The 20,162-nt window shown below is 35.1% G+C and overlaps 1 protein-coding gene across 2 annotated transcripts; it reads right to left on the bottom strand.

Annotated features, from left to right (window-relative positions):
* Positions 1–645: 645 nt before the first annotated feature.
* gdap2 (ganglioside induced differentiation associated protein 2) lies at positions 646–20,158 on the bottom strand. 2 transcript variants are annotated; one of them, XM_043248484.1, is made up of 15 exons: positions 19,964–20,158; positions 19,499–19,525; positions 18,986–19,209; positions 17,321–17,460; positions 16,991–17,144; positions 16,386–16,474; positions 16,205–16,281; positions 15,644–15,803; positions 12,391–12,541; positions 11,932–12,008; positions 10,754–10,830; positions 9,871–10,010; positions 8,303–8,357; positions 7,345–7,488; positions 646–1,732 (listed from the first exon to the last, which is right to left on the bottom strand). In XM_043248484.1, the coding sequence occupies exons 3-15, from the start codon at positions 19,180–19,182 to the stop codon at positions 1,691–1,693; spliced, it is 1,503 nt and encodes a 500-aa protein (XP_043104419.1). In that variant the 5' UTR covers positions 19,183–19,209; positions 19,499–19,525; positions 19,964–20,158; the 3' UTR covers positions 646–1,690. The 2 variants fall into 2 exon arrangements, with proteins under 2 accessions (XP_043104419.1, XP_043104418.1); XM_043248483.1 differs by lacking the exon at positions 19,499–19,525 and having other exon boundaries at positions 19,964–20,157.
* Between the last annotated feature and the right edge of the window lie 4 nt (positions 20,159–20,162).

Below are 20,162 nucleotides of genomic sequence, written 5' to 3'. Positions count from 1 at the left end.
TAGGCTGTCCACTCAATTCAACAGAATTTTGGAAAGACCGAGGAAGGAACTTCTGCAGATGGATATGCCAAGGTGTAAGGCTTTTTTTTTTTCTCAGACTTGAGGCTGTACACTTGAAATATAGTTAGGATTTAGAACTGAACTTGTAGTACTTTAAGACAAGTGAATGGTAAAACCGTTTGCATTACAAATCAGTGTTTTTGTGATTAATATATTAAAATAATATGATATAATGGTAAAACAGCTGGAAGCGGACGAGACCGTAAACCTTGCTCCTACTGGAAAATAAGGTGGATCGAAACCTTTGTTTGGTGAGTGGTTTTATAAAAGTACAGCTATACTTTTTTGATTATATGATTTTGATTAAACTATTTTTTTGCTTGCATAAATCCTAGTACTGGCAGACTATAAGTACTGGCACAACTTCATGAAAAAGATCTCATGAGACAGAATGCAGTTACAGCTTCAAATCAAATATCAAAAAGAAAAAAAAAAACAAAACACTTGAGACCTAATTAGAAAATAACGGGCTGCTCTTATTCGAAACCCATTTTAAATGGATTTCAGACTAAAAATACACTTAAATGTATTAAACAAAATCATTTAAAAAGATACCCAAACAAAGATTTAAGACAACATCAGATATATTCTGAGTTCATATTGTTTATTCAAATATTACTTTCTTCATTGTCATAATTCATACGTCATACTTCATTTAAAATTGTACAAAATTTAACAAGAATCACTTCACAGCTACACTAAGTGCTGACTTAAAAAAACAAAAAAACAAAAAACTGAATTAATAATTCCAGACAGCATCTGCAATAACTACAATGATCTATTTACAGTGCTCCATTCTGAGATGAGCTCTCTGACACATCCCTTCGGCCGTGCTTGTAAATCTGCTTCAAATGAAATACAAACTGGTGCTCTGCAAGATTTTAGTGTACCTTGGGTGAAGCTTCCAGAACACTGATGTACCGTATTGAAAGGAACAGAAGAAAATACTTTTATTAAAATGCTAATAGAAATCTCAACAGGCCAACCTGGTTTTAGAGCTACACAAAGCAATCTTTGTGAAAGCATAACCCTCACAACACAAGGAAAAGTTGCTTCCCGTCAAACCTCAGGAAACTGTAGTGATGGTTGTTTGACACCTCAGATAAAGCTGTAAAAGTGCTTGTGGCTGAAAAAAAGAGAATTGAGATAAAAGATGAAACAACAAAACAGTTTGGACAGCAAAATATGAGGCTTTCGGATGACGATGGCCAGGGGACATAAGAAATTAAAACCAGAATGGTTTCGGCCATTTTCAGCCATTATTCACGCAGACACTGGTACATGTTTCATATTGGTAAAAAATATGAGTTTAGTATGTTTGTCTCTTCATCTATAGTCCCCCCCCCCACTACCTTGTCGAAAAATAGCTTGGGTCAGGCAAGCGGTTCCTTCAATGACATCTGGGTTTAGTACAGGCCTGTGGCACGTTCAGCAGGTTTCAGCAGGATGTGTTTATACAGCATTATTGATTGACAGTCTCTCACTGTCACAGAGAAAACTTGCGGGTCAGAAACAGCAAAGATGCACTTTTGACTGCGTTCATCTTGTTCACATCAGAGTCGGGGTCATCAGGTTGAGTTTCCACTCGCTGGAAAGAGGCAGGTCTAGATTTTGGGTCTATTTGACGCCATCACAGGCCTGAAGACTGAGCCGTGTAATAGGGGCTGTTAATCTGGAAGAGAAGAGATGATAATCGTGAGTACATTTTTTAAAAGGCACTAACTTGCTGTAAAAAGCTGAAGGCAAATTGACAAGAGGCCTCTATCACCACAACATAAGCCAAAGACACACCTACATCCTAGAGAGCCTGTCGGCACAAATATAAAGATAGATCTAGATCAACCCAAGAGCTTGTATTTACCATAGAATACAAACATTCGGCAGGTAAATATTTAAGTATTTAATAAAGGTTGTGGTTTCTAGGATATAAGGAAGAAGTATGCGAGGATTCCAATAGCCAAATGAGCACTTATGGAAAGAGATGTGCGGGGAATATATAAACGTCTGTTCAGATGCTACTGTCTGACTCAAAGCAACGTAGATGATTCACCTCCGGAAGCCACGAGGTCAATCTAACCAGGGTGTTAAAGGCCTTCGGGTTAAATGAATGCAAAAAGAGATTAGGCTGTAAACGGTTTCAAAGAACACAGGAAATTCATTAAAAACTAAAATGTTTTAGCTTAGGTGTAGGATTTCTCTCAGTTTTGTACTTTTGTAATTGCGTATCGTTGCATATTATGCTTTCATAGATTTCTATATTTTGAGTGACTTGCAAGTAAATTTTAATTTGACAGAACGAGCCATTCCAAGACAAAAAGCCTCATATGAAATTTCCTATTTTTCATTTTTATTATTGAAACTGGAGGCTTGTGGTGAATTTAAGACATGTTTTGGACTGCACTGTATATTTTCAATACGTCTCGTTGAAAGTTATTTTTGTATGTGGTCAAATGAGGAATGAGACAGCTGTATGTATGTATGTAGCACTACAACAAAGTTGGCTGGGATCAAGTCCTGTCTATGTTTCTGCTTTTGCTTTCTTCAGAAATCATATGAAGGCCTATTCAACATAGCCTCTATGCCTGTTAACATAGAGGAACCATTTTATTTCCCTTATTTAATTCTAATCTATAATCAAACCTGATATCCATACAAAAATAACAGCAATACAATTATTTACAATATTACGTGGTGAAACTACAACATTTTTGTATTTTAATTACATAATCCAAATTACATATTGTAGCCCATATTTAACCCAACAATTCCTATAGTATAAAGGTGATGGTCCCAAATAAACCTTAAGAGGCTTTTAAATGCTTTATGGAAAGTTGACTGGGTTATTTGAGGTGACTGCGGCAGGACTTTCCATGGCACTGCATCTGTTCATATGGGCAAAGAGAGAAAGCTAAGTGCAACTGGCATTAAAAGCTTACACATTCTGCCATTTCCCCTCCTGCCCATTAACTTCCTGGGTAATCAAAGAATGACAGAAAATATTTAAGCAAGGGAGTCCAGGAATGAATCCAAGGCAAAGGCAAGTAGACCAAAAACACACGCCAGCAAAAAAAAAAAAAAAAAAAAAAAAAAAAAAAGGTCACACACGTTAAGAGAAAATGTGTTCATCCATTGAAGTGACAAACACATTCATTCATAACTATGGGTGTTCCCCAAAGACACTAATCTCTACAAAATCTTCAACATCAGTTTCCAATACTAATAAAAACACAAGAGTCCAATTAGTCATCAAGTAAAACTTGAAAGCCTTTGGTTTCAATAGAAGCAATGTGGAATTTTCCCTGTTGGTATACATATCTAAGGGATCCTGAGTTTGACGATTCAAATGTTTTTCTGTAAAAACCCTCCGTGAATATGATTATCTGATCTAAAGTTTCATTTTTGACATTTAAGGCTGGAATACACTACACTATTTTGGCCCAGACTTTGCACCAATTTACTGTGTGGAGAAGTCGACGTTAGTTAGTAAAAATCAGTAAAGTCTGCAGATTTGAGTGATAAGATTTCATAGAGAATCGTGTAGTGTATGATGGTCATAGACTATTATTTAAGCTTCAGACTATGTTCCTGCAGTCGGAGAATATCAAACATGTTCGATTTATAACACGTTTCATTGGTCAAGCAAATTATAGCAACAATGCACACTTTTCTCCTTGAGGTTACTGTGATTGGAACGAATTTAAAGTCTTATGATCAGTCAGTCAATTAATGTATGATGCCAGGTGTTTTGAACTATGTTCAGATTTTAAAAGTCATGTAGTGCCTTTACTTGCGGAGGAAGAGAAACAAAAAAAAAAAAATCTAAAATACAATTTAATTTTATTCAAAATGAGTTTGTGTTAAGATATTAAAGTAAAATGTTTTTGTGCAAATGAAATAAACATACAGCCTGCAGGAAAAAAAAAATTCTAATTAAGTCTGTGTGTCTGCACTCTTGCTCAGCGAACACATAAATACAGAGCGACATGCACCTGGAGCAGGAAAGACCATCCATTTAACGCATTAGTGGTATAATCGATTTTTCACAGCTGCCTCACCTTTGTGCCTTCCTTCCTGCTTTCATTTACTTTAATCCGGTGCCCTTTAAACCCAGAAACAATGCCGAATGGCAAAAAAACAACTTCTAAAATATAAAAAGGGAAAAAAAATACCATACAGTTTGTAGAAGGCACCCATATTCTAACATAAGTAACATAGTTTTGTGTGCCGTGATCTGTATGTGGAATCCGAGATAAAATAGTATGTGGTGTCTTCAAGGCATTCAAAGGGGTCATATTTTTTTGTCATTGTACTAAAACATATCCTGTAAGTTTCAGAACTCAAAACTTTCTAGTCTAAAAGCAGCTTATATTGAAGCCAATCTGCTGAAACTAAGATTGTGGAATGTGTGACACTGTATAGTGTGGCAAAAAAAACTGCCCCAACAGAACAGCGCTGCCTTTTAAGCCCCGCCCACTGATTTACACAAGTAGTGTAAATAACAAAAAAGCTAATGTAGGTCTATGCAAAAATCAAACAATAAAGATGGCTCCAAATACAACAAAACAATGCATTTCCAAGTTCTTTGCATTGCCTTCTTTCTGATCCCAATGATAGGAAGAGTGGAACTCCTCGGTGGAACCTTGGTCATTTCTTTTTTTTTTTTTTTTTAACACAGATTTGAAGTGTGCTTTCCTGAAAGACTATACTGTACAAACTATATTGGATCAGACAGTAACGTTATGTGTTCACCATTGATTTGTCTGTTATAATGGATCGTTTGATATGTTTTGAGTATTTATTACATCGTCATCCATCTATGAATAATGTACGCTGTCAAACATAACAAGTGTTAACAAATCTTAGCAGTGGGTATTACTATGCAAGTCTACAATCTGCCACCCCTTTTCATACAGAGCGTTCTGATGAGGGGGTTAAAAAGAAAATAGCCTATTAATATTAAAATATCTTTTTAATATAAAAATCTTGATTATAAATAGACCTTTAAAAGGAAATTCTGTCATTAAAGGTTATCAGACCAATAACGTCGAATACTATTTTGTCTGTATAAATCAAATAAATCAGACAGAAGATTAGATAAACTTCGGTGGACTTTAAAAAAAATTAAATGTACTGATGTCTTTCCGACATAAAAAAAAAAAAAAAAAAATTAAGGATTTTTGCAAAGGGGCCATTAGTCACCCTCGTGTCAAGACTTTAATTTATCTTTGCAAATTAAGATATTTACGATGAAATCCAATTCTCAACCTGCAAAGACAAAAGAGTAACTACAAATTTTAAGGCCCAGAGACGTAGTATGGAGATGGTTAAAATAGTCCATATGTCATCAGTGGTTCAACCATAATGTTATGAAGCTATGAGAATACTTTTTGTGAGAAAGCAAAAATAATTCAACAAGTTCTGCTCTTCCGTGCCAGTATTTGGTCAGAAAGCTTACGTATTTCAGCAAAAATATCTTAATTTATGTTCCAAAGATAATTATTCTTACAGATTTGGAAAGAGGGTGAGTAATCAATGTTATATTTTTAGGTGAACTATCGCTTTAAGATTAGCTGTGATCATGTATTTCTGAATGTAATTTGAGTCCACAAAACGTTTTAGATCCACTTGCCATCAGATCACACAAGATCAAAGTGGACAGCAAATTACAAGAACAATGCCCACATGGTAATAGCTCAATTCCATGCCTAGTAGGCCTTAAACATATCCTTACTGGTTACCAGCCGGTATCTTTAACCGATAAGTGGAATGAAGCTGTAGATGAATCCCATATGTATGGGCATGCTGTGAGAACAGCATAAAACTAAGAGTTCAGGAATGACAGGATGAAAATAAACTAAATAATAAGCAGACCAGATGGGTCCAATCAATGCATGAATATGGTCTGCTATTAGCCGTGACAAAATCATTTATTAGGATCTGAGCAGTTTGCTTGGATTCAGCAGTGGTAACAAAGGTAACACATCATTTTAAACTGAAACAATGTTCTCCACGTCAAAGGAAAAACATCTTAAAATGACACATAACTATAATAGTAATATGAGATTCTGCAATGCCAGACAACTACCATCATTTTCTCATTTTCTCATATTGCATATCATAGTTTTTTTTTTGTTTCTATGTTTCCTTAAATATATCACCCTATCCCACATGAGTAGCTGAAGAGTAATCTTAAGAAATAATATGTGATGTGTTCGTTTGAGACGGCTGAGTTTCTCACGGCTGAGGCCTCTTTCAGTCTGAAGGGAAAGACTTTCCTCCACCCATACTTTGGGTCAACAGTTAAAAATAAGTCTCCAAGCATCTCTTTTCCACAAGCCAAACGCAATGCATTTCAAAACAAAAAAAGGACCTCATTAAGGACTAAAAAAGTGAATATTTTTATATACAGGCTTCACCAAAAATAAAACTGTGCTAAAGGCTGCATTTAAAGAACAGGTCACACAGGGAAACTAGTTTAAAGAATTTGCATATAATTGCTTCTAAAATTGGTCACAAGCTGTACATTTCAATTACCTAAAGCACAGAGAAAATCTTTTGCATGTTTGATCTTCATTGTCCTAAATGTGAAAAAAACAATTGACTTTAACTAAATGTTAAGGTCAGTACAGACTGTGTGACATTATTGTATTTGTATTATTATATTTGCTACAGTACCGTATACTAAACTGTTTAGTCCATATTCTGCATAATGATCATTAAAAGCTTACTGGGCTTGAAATACAAAAGATGGCTTCATGTGTTTTCTCAAAAGGAAATGAAAGTGACATTATCTTTAGCCATCTGAAAACCAGAAAGTGCAACATCTCTGGATGAGGTGCCACTGTTGATGTGTAATTGTGTTACAGAGGGTTTTCTGGTTCTCTGTAAAAAGCTGTCTGAAGACTTACATTTTAAACTGCAGTTTATTAAAACTTAATATCTCTTTAAGGAATAGATTATCTCAAAGGTAAATTTTACTCTACCCAACTTCATGTTCTTTCAAGATATTATGGGTTTATTTTCTATCAAACGCTGAAGATGTTTCCAATTTTAAGTCAGACAAGTTTCATAACCCAGATTAAAGGATTCTTTGAAACATTCTTCAACACTCCCTTTGTTGTTCCAGAGAAAAAAGTAATGATGGTTTTGAAAAACTTAAAGGTGAATAAATGTTGACAGAATTTAATACAGATTAAATACCAAAAGAATTACTAAAGGTTAAGTTACATACACACCTATCCTTTATGCTCAATGAACAATTGTGGTAAAGTACTGAACACCCACCCGTGTGTCGTACTCCAAGACGAAAGGAGGGATGTCGATCTGCTCGGGTAAGATGCAGGTGAAGAGCTGCTGTAGGTTCTCTATGTGATGGACCTTCTCTTTAAGGCCTGATATACTGAACGTAGTGAAGAACCACGTAGAGACCTGTCAGGAACCACAAACAAAACCAATTGATTGAGGTGCTAGGAGTTCTATATCCATTAATTGATATAAAGAATAAACCAGTTTAGAGAAGAAAAACAATTGTTCAAAATAGAAATCTTTTGTGACATTATGAATATCATTTATTATCATTTGTTCATCTTAAATTACAAATGAACTCAAATGTAACTAAAGGCAAACACTAGACTTCACTATTTTAAGGTCAATTTAATAAATAACCGATAGCTACAAAATTGGAGCATTTTTAACCAAATTAAATGTTTTGTTGCTAAAGGCAAACTTTTGGCTCCTAAAGCTGTAGCTTGAGTCATTTTCAGCATTTACTCCAATGACTCAGTCCTAATGCTCGAACACGTTTCGCACCTGGGATTGTTACAATGCTAGAGCATTTTCTGAAATGGACGCATTTTAAAACGAACAATTATCTGACACTTAATTGCCGGGGTTCCTCTACATTTGGAGTGCACAAAGCATAATTGTTGAATAATTTCGCAAATGAAAGCAAAGCCTGGCAGAGGCAACATGCTCTCATAAGCACTTCAATTACCTGAATAGGTTCTGTGGAACACTATGGAACACTTAGTGCAGACACATCATGAATCTCAATGCGGTCTCAGAGACGCTTTTCAACATATTCAGTTACACAGTCCTTCTCTGTCAATGTGGAACATGTGGAGCTGACCGCTGTGAATCAGACCATAGGCCCGTACAAACTCGGAAAGAAAAGCTCAAAACAAGATGAACATCTAGTGTTGCCTTTAATGGTCTTACATTTGAGTGAACTGATTACATTTACCTTGGAGCGGAATGTCGGGTGAACGAAGTAGAAAGCCCTCAGGTTTTTCTTAAACCTGAAAACACAGAAGGAAAACCTTGCGAGAATTTTTTTTCGAAACATTATCAACATCCAACCAATTACTTATTACACAAATAGAGAATTCCTCTGGCGCACTTGGCTTTGAAAGGATTATTGCCTTAACAAAAACAATAAACCCATTAGAAAGGGAGCTAAAGTGCATTTTTTGAGAACGAGCAAAAGTCGGTGAATCGAGTCCAGCGGGGCAGCTACATCCAAGCCACACGCTGTTGTCCAAAACACACAGATGGATAGAGATCTGGACGGCGAGAAGTGGAGGGGTGTTCGAAAAAAAAAGCACAAGGGATGTGTCTGTCAACCTTTCCCCTTTCCCACGATGGGCTTGGACCATTCCTTCCAAACACATGAGCAAGGGTCATAGAGAGTGATAGCGTCACTGGCTAACGCTGCTATAAACATGGCTGTGATTTCTAACAGAACCATATCACTGTTGCTGAGGATTATGTCTGTAAAACGCTTTCTTATAGATCGATGCCTTTTGAGAAAAAATAATACAATGATGATATGCTGTGCTCTGCTGATACCTCATAATAAATGACACGAGTCAAACTGGCCTGGCTCTCAAAGTTATGAGTCATTGCTGATCTCCGTGATGTACGGAAAGTGTGAGGGACTGGAGCTGGAGAGCGTTTCTGCTTTTTATTTCAAGACTGTGGTTTTCTCCGCCTGCATGCTGAGAGTGTCCCCTGAATAAATGACGAATGACTGACCTCAGGATCACCTCCTCCGGTTTGACTTTCAAACAAAGTCTCAATCTTTTCTGCTAAGCCAGGAAAATAGCAATTATGAGGACTGTTCGATTAAAAGAACAATATTTTTCTTAACACGCAATTACAAAGTCATTCCATGGAGCTGCATCCATGCAAGCGCTTGTAAGCCTCTTGTGGTGGAATTGGTTGGGTGAGAGGAGAACATCGAGACAAAGCTATTGCAATTGCTCTCAATGTTCTAACCTTGATAACCCCTTCAAAATTTCCCAAAGCGCTCTGAAAAAAGCAATATTATTTCACTTTCCTTAGAAATATCAATCACCTCAGACACATTTGAGCACCAATTTACAGTGATACTCTAGAGAAACTCTAGGTAGCTGAGGAAATGTGACTCAGTTACATCGTACGGTGCTTTCCGAGCTTGTCATAACCTACAAAAGGGTTGAGCTTCTGTGTATGAATCTTCTTGACATCCAAAGAACAGGAAGCCCAAGACACAGACATTCCCTTATGATTTTACAACATATGTGGTGTGTTTGTGTTTGAGGAAACAGTGCTGTTTGGCACAAGAAGCTCATAAAAAAAAACGAATAGTCACCAAGCCAGCATTTATATGAAACTGTGATTAGCTTTTCCATGTGAATCTGAGTTATGGTTTTAAATAATACCTCCGCCAAGAACTGGGTCAAGTCATCTCAAAAACTTTGTAAGGTCATAGAGAGCAGGAAATGTGGGTGGTTTGTAGTACTCCTGTAATGGAACCAAAATAGCTCTTACTTGGCGTCCACAATGTCATAAAGCTTCTTGAGAAAGTCGGTGTCCAGGTGGTTGTGTTCACCGGTGAGTGTGTGGAAATACACCATCACATACTCCTTCACTGTGATATGGTCCATCACGTGGATGAAATACAGCAAAGCCTAACACACAATCACACACACGAGCTTAGTCATCTAAACAGGCACATTCCATAGACTTTTATTGTTTTCACATACAGCTAAAATGCTAGAACTTAACACAAAATCCACATTCTAAAACTAACTCTATTGTGTGTTTTTTTTTCAAATAGGGAAATGCTCAAGTGGACATTTTGTCAGGTTTTATTTTAATTTTTCATTTCTATGCACAAACTTGTCCCCGAGTATGGGTAACACACAAAGGTACACACCATTACTTTAAGTAGCAGTTCACTTAAAAATGAAGATTCAGTCATCATTTAATCACCCACACAACATTTTAAATTATCTCGTACTCCAAAGAGGAAAGAAACTCACACAGGTTTGACATGAGTGTGAGTATATACATATATATATATATATATATATATATACACATATATATATATATATGTACACATATATATATATATATATATATATATATATATATATATATATATATATATACTTATATATATATGAATAAATAATACATTATGTAAACAAACTTGCTTTTGAATGATTCATTGTGATTAATCATTTGAAGCACTAAAATGTAACCATTTATTTAACCTTAAGTTTAACTTACGTCTTGGTTTGGCAGCGTTTTGTGCAAAATCTGACAAAATGTATGTAACATTTGGTGCAAAATAAGATATGCTCAATACAGGGTAATAAAATATACGGTCATAAACAGTATGAACATTTCATTTCATCTCATTTACCTTCTCCATATCAATAAGTGTAACTGGAATATTCCTGCCAACAACAACCATGACTGTTCTACCACACAAATCAACACCTGAAAATGAAGAAAAAAAATTAATTGTGATAGGACTATATTATGGCAGGATGTTTTCTCATACCCACTGCTGACAACATGCTCACATGCAGCCGATCTCAAGAAACGCTTTAAACATTTCATTTAAAGTCATTGTGGAGTAATGAGTTATGTATACATATTAAAATACATGGTTTTCACATTATTATAAGAAAGATCTGGAAATGCATAAGAACATGCATTTTGAAATGGACAGCTGGAGAAAGTCTGCCCCCCTTTGGTCAAGTGAGTTATTGTAATTAAGATACTCAGGTTTTTTTAAATATATATATATATATATATATATATATATATATATATATATATATATATATATATACACACACACACACACACACACACACACACACACACATTTGTTAAAGTACTGTTCTGTAGCTTTCTGAAACATGGTTAAAAGTAGAAATGCAATATTTCCCACTAAATTTAAGCTTCCTGCAAACCTAATTGTGTACAGTCTGTGGTAAAAAATCATTGAGGTTTTGAACTCAGTAGGTCAGCCTGCACAGTATCTGAGCTAAGAAACAACAAAAAAAAAAGGTAATGATAAATACTTCACAACACTGAAACCGTTACTTTGGTGGTTATTTTTTGTCCTGAAATTGTGAAACGAGAGAAATGGATTACAGAACCCCCTGATGTTGAACTCAATGAGGCGGAACAAAGGTTTCCTGCCCAGAGAGCAAACACACAGATGGAGAGAACACAAAGTCCACATGTGCATAAAGATATACAGAGAGACAACAACACAGAGAACGAGGGAATATGTGCTGGAGAACATGTGTGAGATAAAACAGGCAAACATCAGACCATATCATACCACCACAATAAACATACATTAACTAGAGCTGCAAAAATATATTTTACATTTTATAAAATTGATTGATATGCCAGTTAATGAAATTATTAAGTGTTAAATATATTTAATAATTGATTGTTTTAAAGTATTATGTTAAATGTAATGTATAGCCTTACAATTAAAATATCTTCAATAAAATTTATTTACAGAAAAAAAAAAAAAAAAATTAATATACATAAATACCCATAGAAACAAAGACTAACCGGTCTGATATAGTGCCTTTAATGCCGCTATGTCTGAAAGGTCTTCTGCTCGAGCTCTGCAAAGCCAGCGGTTATAGCTGTAAAGAAAGACAACACAACCTAAGACTTCACATTTAAGCCATTTGCAATGATGTAAAGAATTTGATATGAAACAGACCATACATACAAAAAAACTAACTCAGACTACACAATTCTACACAATTAAAAAAAATCTGCACTCAATAATGATAAACATAATGACAGGAAGAAACCTTCAAACTTTTTTCTAAGGGTGGGCGGTATTATATTTAAAAAGGTTCCCTTTTTTTGACGAATACAAAGTAAAAGATCTATCTTGTGTACAACAGGTGATTCCCATTAACACCACCCAATCATGGTACATTTGTGTAAGTGGCTTGGTTAAGAAATGTGGTAGTTGTAAAAGGTGAGAGTATAATGAGAACACTGCACATTACTTACTTCCTTTGGTGCTGTTTCTGCTGGGCTGCTTCAGACATTTGGCCCTGAAGGATGAGCTTACGTTGCTTATCCACATCCCCTTCCATACGAGCAAACGCATGACTTCCCACCAGCCCCAGGTCGGACTCTAGTGAGTCATCCCCAGAGTCATCTGCAGAAAATTAGATTATTATCACTATTATGTACTACTCTTGTGTAGTAGTGCATTACACAGAGTTCTAGATATTACAGGGAAAGCAAAAGCAATGCACCATAAAAATTTGCTGAAGCACAAATGATTTTGCTGCGATAAACAGCAAAATACAGTCTTGCACACTCGGAATGACCATTACTAGGTTCAGTGAGCACTACAACGTGGTACATTCCACAAGACCTGAACTCCCAGCCTCAATCAGAGCTGGGAAAGCCAGTGGTGTGTGTGATGTACAGCCAGGCAAAGCGTAAAAATAATCCGTGTCTGTTATTCTTGTTTACATGTGTATGCCAAATATCTATTACGGGCCAACCTTAGCCATATTTGACCAGACATGAAAAGAAAGCCCACTCTGAACAATAAACAAAAGTTCTAATTTTCTCAGCTAAACCACATGGTCACTGGTCAGACTATGAAATATTTAGCCAAAAAAGAAACACGTTTGACAAATACATAAAAAAAAGACATTAACAGGTAAATAACATGATTACAGTCAAACACTCAGCTGCTACCAAACCTAGGGTGAGACATCAACAAGACTCAATTAGACACAGATGTCTCCCGAAGGTTATCTTTGGCTAAAATCATTACAACATGTTGAAGCAAAGAATGAGATTATGTTTTTGAAATGCAACATATGGTACTTTTATGATCTTCCTGACTGAACGGAGAGCACCGATGCCTGCTCTTTCTAGTAATGCCTTTGGCCTCAAGCTGAAATTTATTTGGATTTCAGGATCACTTCACCGCAATGTGACACAACTTTGTGACACAAAAAGATCTAATAAGAAGAAAACCATAAGCAGTTAAATGCAAATGTATCCATTGCACAGCAAATGGAGGAAAGAAAATGTTAAGACCAGAAAAATTAAATGGGCATTAAGTGAACGGGGAGAAAGCAGATTAGGGAAGTGTGTGGTTTGAGGCATGCTTTGAGACCTCTACATGGTTTCATAGACTAATCCATAAAAGTTGGGCTGTATTAGTAAAGGCCTAGTCACCTGCTGTCTTTAATATTACTTTAAGAATGACAGGCAGACCTGCTTCACATGATGAAATGGCATTAATGAGGACAAGAGTTTGAAGAGATCGGCCAGATCAGTGACAGGGTATGAAAATGTGTCCTTTAATGTCTTACAGAAAGACTGTATAGGAACAAACACTTCTGATCCTAATAAAAATATTAATGAAATATTATCTTATAAATACTATTTTGGCCCATTCAAAAATAGCAATAATAAGTAATAAAACATTGGTACAATAAATCCCAATTAAACAGAGTTACTAACTTTCTGTACTGCACGTAATCTACTTTAGTAAGGGCCCAAACACAGAACCCTGTGGTATTCCAATACTAAGCATGTTAAGTAAGGGGTTTAAGCTTTGCGTTAGGGTCCTGATCACACCATCATTTTTTTTATTTAGCTTATTAACCAGCTGACTAAACATAACCCCCCACCTCTTTATGTAAATAATAAGATTACTTAACTGAAAAAACACTTTTAATAAATGTTTATGGATAAAGGAAGAATATGCAGAGTGATACAAGAGACACTAAACTAAGTTATTAGGTTATCTAGGAAAACAGCAGTCACTTAGCAGTCATGCGTTGTAACGATCTATACATAAAATAATTGACTGTAGAAGATTTTTTAAACACATGATTCTGTTAAGCAAGTTTGAAATACTTTTGACCTTTAAAAGTATTGTTCTGAACCCAACCAGACTGAAACAACAACTCTGTCTCAATCAATTGTGTGGGTTTAGTGTTGGACTAACCAATGGCAGTTTGGACTGAATTTTTCATTAATTCCTTTTGTTGACACCTGTGGCCCAGAAATCACACACTTCACCTTTAACTTCATATTAATAAGGAAGTCTTAAAGCGGTTTTGCCACTTCAATATTCTATATAATGAGGTAAATTTGATTAAGCGATCATGTTTGTTCAGATTAAAGCTTGCTGTCATTCTCAATGCCTCAAGCAAACATCCAGAAGCAAGACTGATAAAGCAGAATATTGAATGACCTTAACTTGGGAAGAGCTTATTTGGTAGTTCAGCTGGTGACAGACCTTGGGCTGCCTTTCCATGTCCTGGATTAAAGTGTTCAAAGACAGGCAGGAAAGTGCAGTGTTTGTTTAAATGGACCTGGTTTATGTGCCGTGTTTGAATTGGATCAACAGCTCTAGTGAGACTTGATCACCTCAACACAGCTGGCTCATAGTACACATGAACTGGGTTTGAAATAATGGCAGCCAACAAATATACAATTCAGTCTCCCGCTAACAAATAAATATACACATGCTCTGAGTGCTATGGCAAGCACACAAGACAAACATACATTTATTCATTCTCATATATTTAACAATTGCGTCTGTACACACACACACACACACACTGGACTGTAGCTGTGTTCATAATGGGTCTGTCTGAACGGAGAAGATTCTGCTGTAGTCAAAGCTCCTGTTGTGGGACAGAGGCGGTGTCAGCTAATCTGAATTCATGAAACACCGATAACCATCAAGATGAAAGGCCGGTGCGGAAGAGATGGCTCTCGATCAGCTGCATGCTGCTCATAATCATAACCCTATCACAATTATTGGAAGCCAATTACAACGTTTTTCGTTCTGTAAACTGAAAAAATTACTGCAGATGCTTCTCTAAAAAAGTAATTATGTTCCGTTACACAGTGTAGATACGTTGTGTATATGAATGTTCTCCAAACGTTTTGGCAACATTTACTCCTATACCGCTTGTTTGTTAATCTTTAAGAAATCTACACTGCTGTTCAAAGGTTTGAGGTAAGAAAGATGTTTTTATGAATTGAAACAGATGAATACTTTTTCAGCAAGGTGCAGTCATTTGATCAGAAGTGACATTAAATACATTTATAATGTTACAAAACATTTCTATTCTGTTTAATTCTGTTCTTTTAAGTCTTTCATTCAAAGAACTCTGAAAAAAAGTATATCGGCATCCATTTAAAACAAACCCAGAATTTTTTAATAGTATGTCTACTTAAAAGGGTCTGAAATTATGATACATTTTTTGGAGCTCACCCTCCAGTTTTCCTGGCTTTTCGGCAATGCGGATCTGTCTCTCCGTGACCACAGGCTCCCCCTCGGCATTTCCAATGTCGGCAGGGAGGAGAGGCAGACCAATCCTCTCCTCTTTTTTTGAACGAGGGTAATACAAATGCAGCAATTTACTGTACACCGGCTGGAAAACAGGATAAATTCCAACAATTTCCAAGGTCAATCAATAATAGATACACATTCAGGCACATGCAAAAAAAAAAAAAATTATATATATATATATATATATATATATATATATATATATATATATATATATATATATATATATATATATTTATATATATATATATATATATATATATTTATATATATATAAAAAAAAAAGTTATGTATTTCTTCTTAATAATGCAATTAAAAAAAACAAAAAATGTTAACAAGACTGTATAATGCTGTAGCTCATAGTCACGCAACAAAGTTGGCTATTACATCAAAATGAGAATTTCATAAGAAAATGAAACCGAGCACAGGAGAGTTAAAAGGATAGAGGCTGTTGCATAATAGCGAAAATGAAATGCCACACACCTCCTCAACATCCGAAACAGCAAACACCACTGTCTCAATGTTTTCACCATGGTTCTCCAGAAATCTACGAACAGTCCCTAGAAATATAAATGTGGGGGAAACACGTTCTATTAAGATCCCTCTGAATTACATCAGAAAGGAATGACTTTAAATGTGATGTTTAACTTAAAACAAACGTTACTTAATGCTATATGTGTGGCGTCCTCCAGTGGATAAGCCCTTTTGACTGTGCTGACCACACAAAACCCCACTGATGCCATGGCATGTTCTCTAAGGACAGAAACACAAGGAATAAAAATTTAAGTTGCATGTCCTTCAATGATATAGTTTACATTAGTTTATATATGAACAGACGTTAGTATATTGTATGGTGTTATCTGCATAGTCAAGCTTTACTGCCATCAAAACCTGTTAATAAATAAACACACACACACTTTTCCAAACAATAGTTGAATGGTATTTAATATTAGCTAAGGGGGAGTTTAAATTCATTGTATTTTCATCATATATTTATCAATCTAAATCTAAAATTAAAGCAATGAACATAAAGGTTGGGGTTATTTTACTAAACATCTCACTGCCATGGAAACTGCTATCCTGTTTATCATAAAATATGAGATTTAGACTGTATTTGAACTTTTTCTAATGTCTGATACGATCTTTGAAAGTGACTAACAGATAAAATAACTAAGCATATTTGCTCAGTATAATCATATCAGAATGTCCAGACAGTCTGCATTAGCTGACATTTAATCTCACAAAAGTTGTTGGAATGATCGGGCTTACTTGGCAAGCTGCATGACGTTTCTGTAACAGCTGTAAAGAGAGCTTTCCGCAGCTGTCCGGTACTTGGCTTTATATTTGGGTCCAACTGTGTGAATGATAAAGCGTGCAGCCAAGTTGAAACCCTCTGTCATTTTTGCCTCACCTGTCCGACATCCTGGAAAAATATACATACACGCATATAACTCTAGCCTTGATGCCAAAAGAGATAACAAAAAATAGGATAAGATCTGTTTCAAAACTGTGTAACACACACAAACATCATTTAAAAATACTAATAGTTTAAGATCAAACGGGTAGATAACAGTTTTCCAACCTGGTAGTGCCCCCTACCTTTCAGTTTGAGTAGTTCATCCCTTAATTCAGGTCCGGAGTATCTGTGGATGCTGTCTGATACAGGATTCTTGTCTGTTAGTGTCTCATTACTTGTATTGACGATTGCAGTGCAGTTCAAAAGGGCCACATCTCCATTACTGTAAAATGATGGTATGATATAAACCAACATATCAGATACAGAACATCACATAAGCTATGAAAAAGCTTCGAGAACAACTGAAGCATATAAACATACATGTTTGTAAAAATAAAACTGCTACGTAGGATTGCTTTTTAAAATACATTTGAAATAAAATAAAATATAAATATTAAATTTAAACTTTTATTAGAAATGAGAAAAGTTGCCTTGGTTTGAGAACTAAAGTTCTTACAAAAAAAACAAAACAAATACAAACAAAAATGTCAACAAACTTGCTAAAAACTAAATAAACTAAAAATATAGAAAAAAAATATATATATATATATATATATATATATATATATATATATATATATATATATATAATATGATTATATTATATATTAATCGATTAATCCCTGAAACACACATAGAGTATATATTTTAAAAATATTGCCATATGTTCACATTTATTAATATAATTTATATTATAAATTTATTAAATGAATGTAAATTAATTTAATTTAAAATAAATTAAATTAATGTAATACTAATACATGACATTTTCCTGAAATTATTACATGTATGTGTGTGCATTTATATATACATACAATAAATATACACAGCATACAAGCATATATTATGTAAACAAAAATATTTATTTAGAATGCGATGCACATATTAATAGCACTAATATACAAACAAAATGGGTGCCGCCATTTGTAAATTCTATGGGTATAGCTTCCGGTCTCATCCGCGTCCAGCTATATTTAGCTAAACAAAACATTTGGTTTGCTGCTTGATATTGAAAATTGGTGTGTTATGTTACTTTAATCTCCTATAGTAATTATGAACATACTGGTTTGTAGTGCACACAGTTGTACCATTTACTGCATGCTGTTATTCTCCTTGTTATTTCCCCATAGTTGAATGAACCCGGAAGCTTCACCCATAGGCTTACTTCCATATATATATATATATATATATATATATATATATATATATATATATATATATATATATATATATATATATGAATTTCAGAAGGACTAGTTTTATGAACTGGCTTCACAGACAAGTTCCATGCAATTAACTTCCTCTTTCTTAAAAACAGAGAAACTATGAATTCAAAGAGAAAACCATCTTGATCCTGCACTAACAAAGCTATACTGGCCTCAAAAGCCAAAAGGACCTCCCAGACAGTCACATGTGATCGAGCTATAAGGGGGATTTGTGTGCACGAGGGAATAACTAACAGACTTGAAGATCATCAGAGCTGGTGCAAATAAGTGATGCAACAAACACACAGTGCAGAGTTACATAAAAATATCAATTACTACATTTTTAAACTTTTGAACTAAAACAAAATCTTACACTTTTGAACTAAGCAAATCAGTAGTTATATTTATAGGCAACCCTGATGCTTAGGCTTTTAGGACTTAAAAAAAACTGTTTATTAAGCAATCTTTGTTGAAATAATGCAGAAATTGATGGAGAAGGAGAAAGCAGAATGAATAAGAAAAGTGGGAGAAAATAACACTCACAATAGTACAATCTTGCTGTTGATGTCTTTTCTGAAAGGGAAAGGGGACTCTAAGGAACTGAGTTGATTAGCCAGCTGGTCATCTTCCTCCAAGAAGTGGTTTTCTCCATCCACCTCGTCCTGGACTCCCTGAGGCTGGTCCCATGTGGGGAGGTTCTGGACTTCAACAAACTGGGAACGAGCCCCCAAAGGATCCATGCTGTAGCTTCACAGTGTAATTCTGAACTGAAAAGAAACAGATACAGCATTGAAGTTTGACCTGGGGTATATTAGCACACAATCGCATACACACAGAGATGTTTGAATTATTTAAAAAATATAAGAGAGTGGTTTCAATGATAGAGAAATGCTGTTTGGGACACCATTGCCTAAAACAATATTTGAGAGCTCAATACTACACTCAGTATCAATGTAGTTTTTTTTTTTTTTTTTTAATGAGATTTAACTTTGACATACATGCAGGTGTTTTGCATTCAATAACCCATGTTTACTAAATAAATAAAGATTATATTACCATAATATCTCAATAGTGTTGTGCTTTCTTCAAGATGAATTCACAATAAAATGAAAAAAAAAAATAAATTCCAAAGTTTCAGAATGTGACAATAATTGCGAAAAGAATTTCTGTGTCAGCTGCAGTATGAGAAGTGCAGTGTTCATGAGCGTAATTGACTTTCAAGGACAACAGAGAAGCTTTATCAATGCAGACAGACAGGACTTCAGGAACAGATAAGATGCTGAAATGAGATGCATGTGTAAAGGTCGACTACCCAAATTAAATTTCATCAACAACAACAACAAAGCTATGAGTTCCTTCAGAGACATAAAAGTTTAATCTCGAATGCAACGGACAATTCAACACAATACAGCCTTTAATAGGATTTAAAAAAAAAAAAAAGAAAGAAAAAGAAACCAACACGCTATACATTATACACGTTAATATTGTCTTGATCATTAATCACAATAACCAGCAACCTACCAGATGTCCTAAGATACAGCTATTGAGTCCGTTCTATTGCAAAAACAAAAGCACATTAGCTCCAACTATCCCGTCAAAAGTATAGTTAAAGTTCACTGTCATCTTCCAGTGCTTCCGCTTTTAAATTAGCCATTCTTAAAATGTGATTTTAGCTGCTTGTGGTCAACACATCGTGTTTGCAACATTCAGCGAGTTTCCT

Source organism: Puntigrus tetrazona, chromosome 9, assembly GCF_018831695.1.
Source record: "Puntigrus tetrazona isolate hp1 chromosome 9, ASM1883169v1, whole genome shotgun sequence".
Lineage (NCBI taxonomy): Eukaryota > Metazoa > Chordata > Actinopteri > Cypriniformes > Cyprinidae > Puntigrus > Puntigrus tetrazona.
Note: the sequence above shows the minus strand (reverse complement) of the source record. Positions and strands in the feature narration are given on the sequence as shown.

Excerpts from the sequence above, each read along its gene's own strand:
- gdap2 (XM_043248484.1), bottom strand. The coding sequence starts at position 19,182 with ATGGATCCTTTGGGGGCTCGTTCCCAGTTTGTTGAAGTCCAGAACCTC. Across the intron at positions 17,461-18,985 it reads AACAGCAAGATTGTACTATT|TAATGGAGATGTGGCCCTTT; the intron begins GTGAGTGTTATT and ends ATCATTTTACAG. Across the intron at positions 10,831-11,931 it reads AAAGGCACTATATCAGACCG|GTGTTGATTTGTGTGGTAGA; the intron begins GTTAGTCTTTGT and ends CTTCATTTTCAG.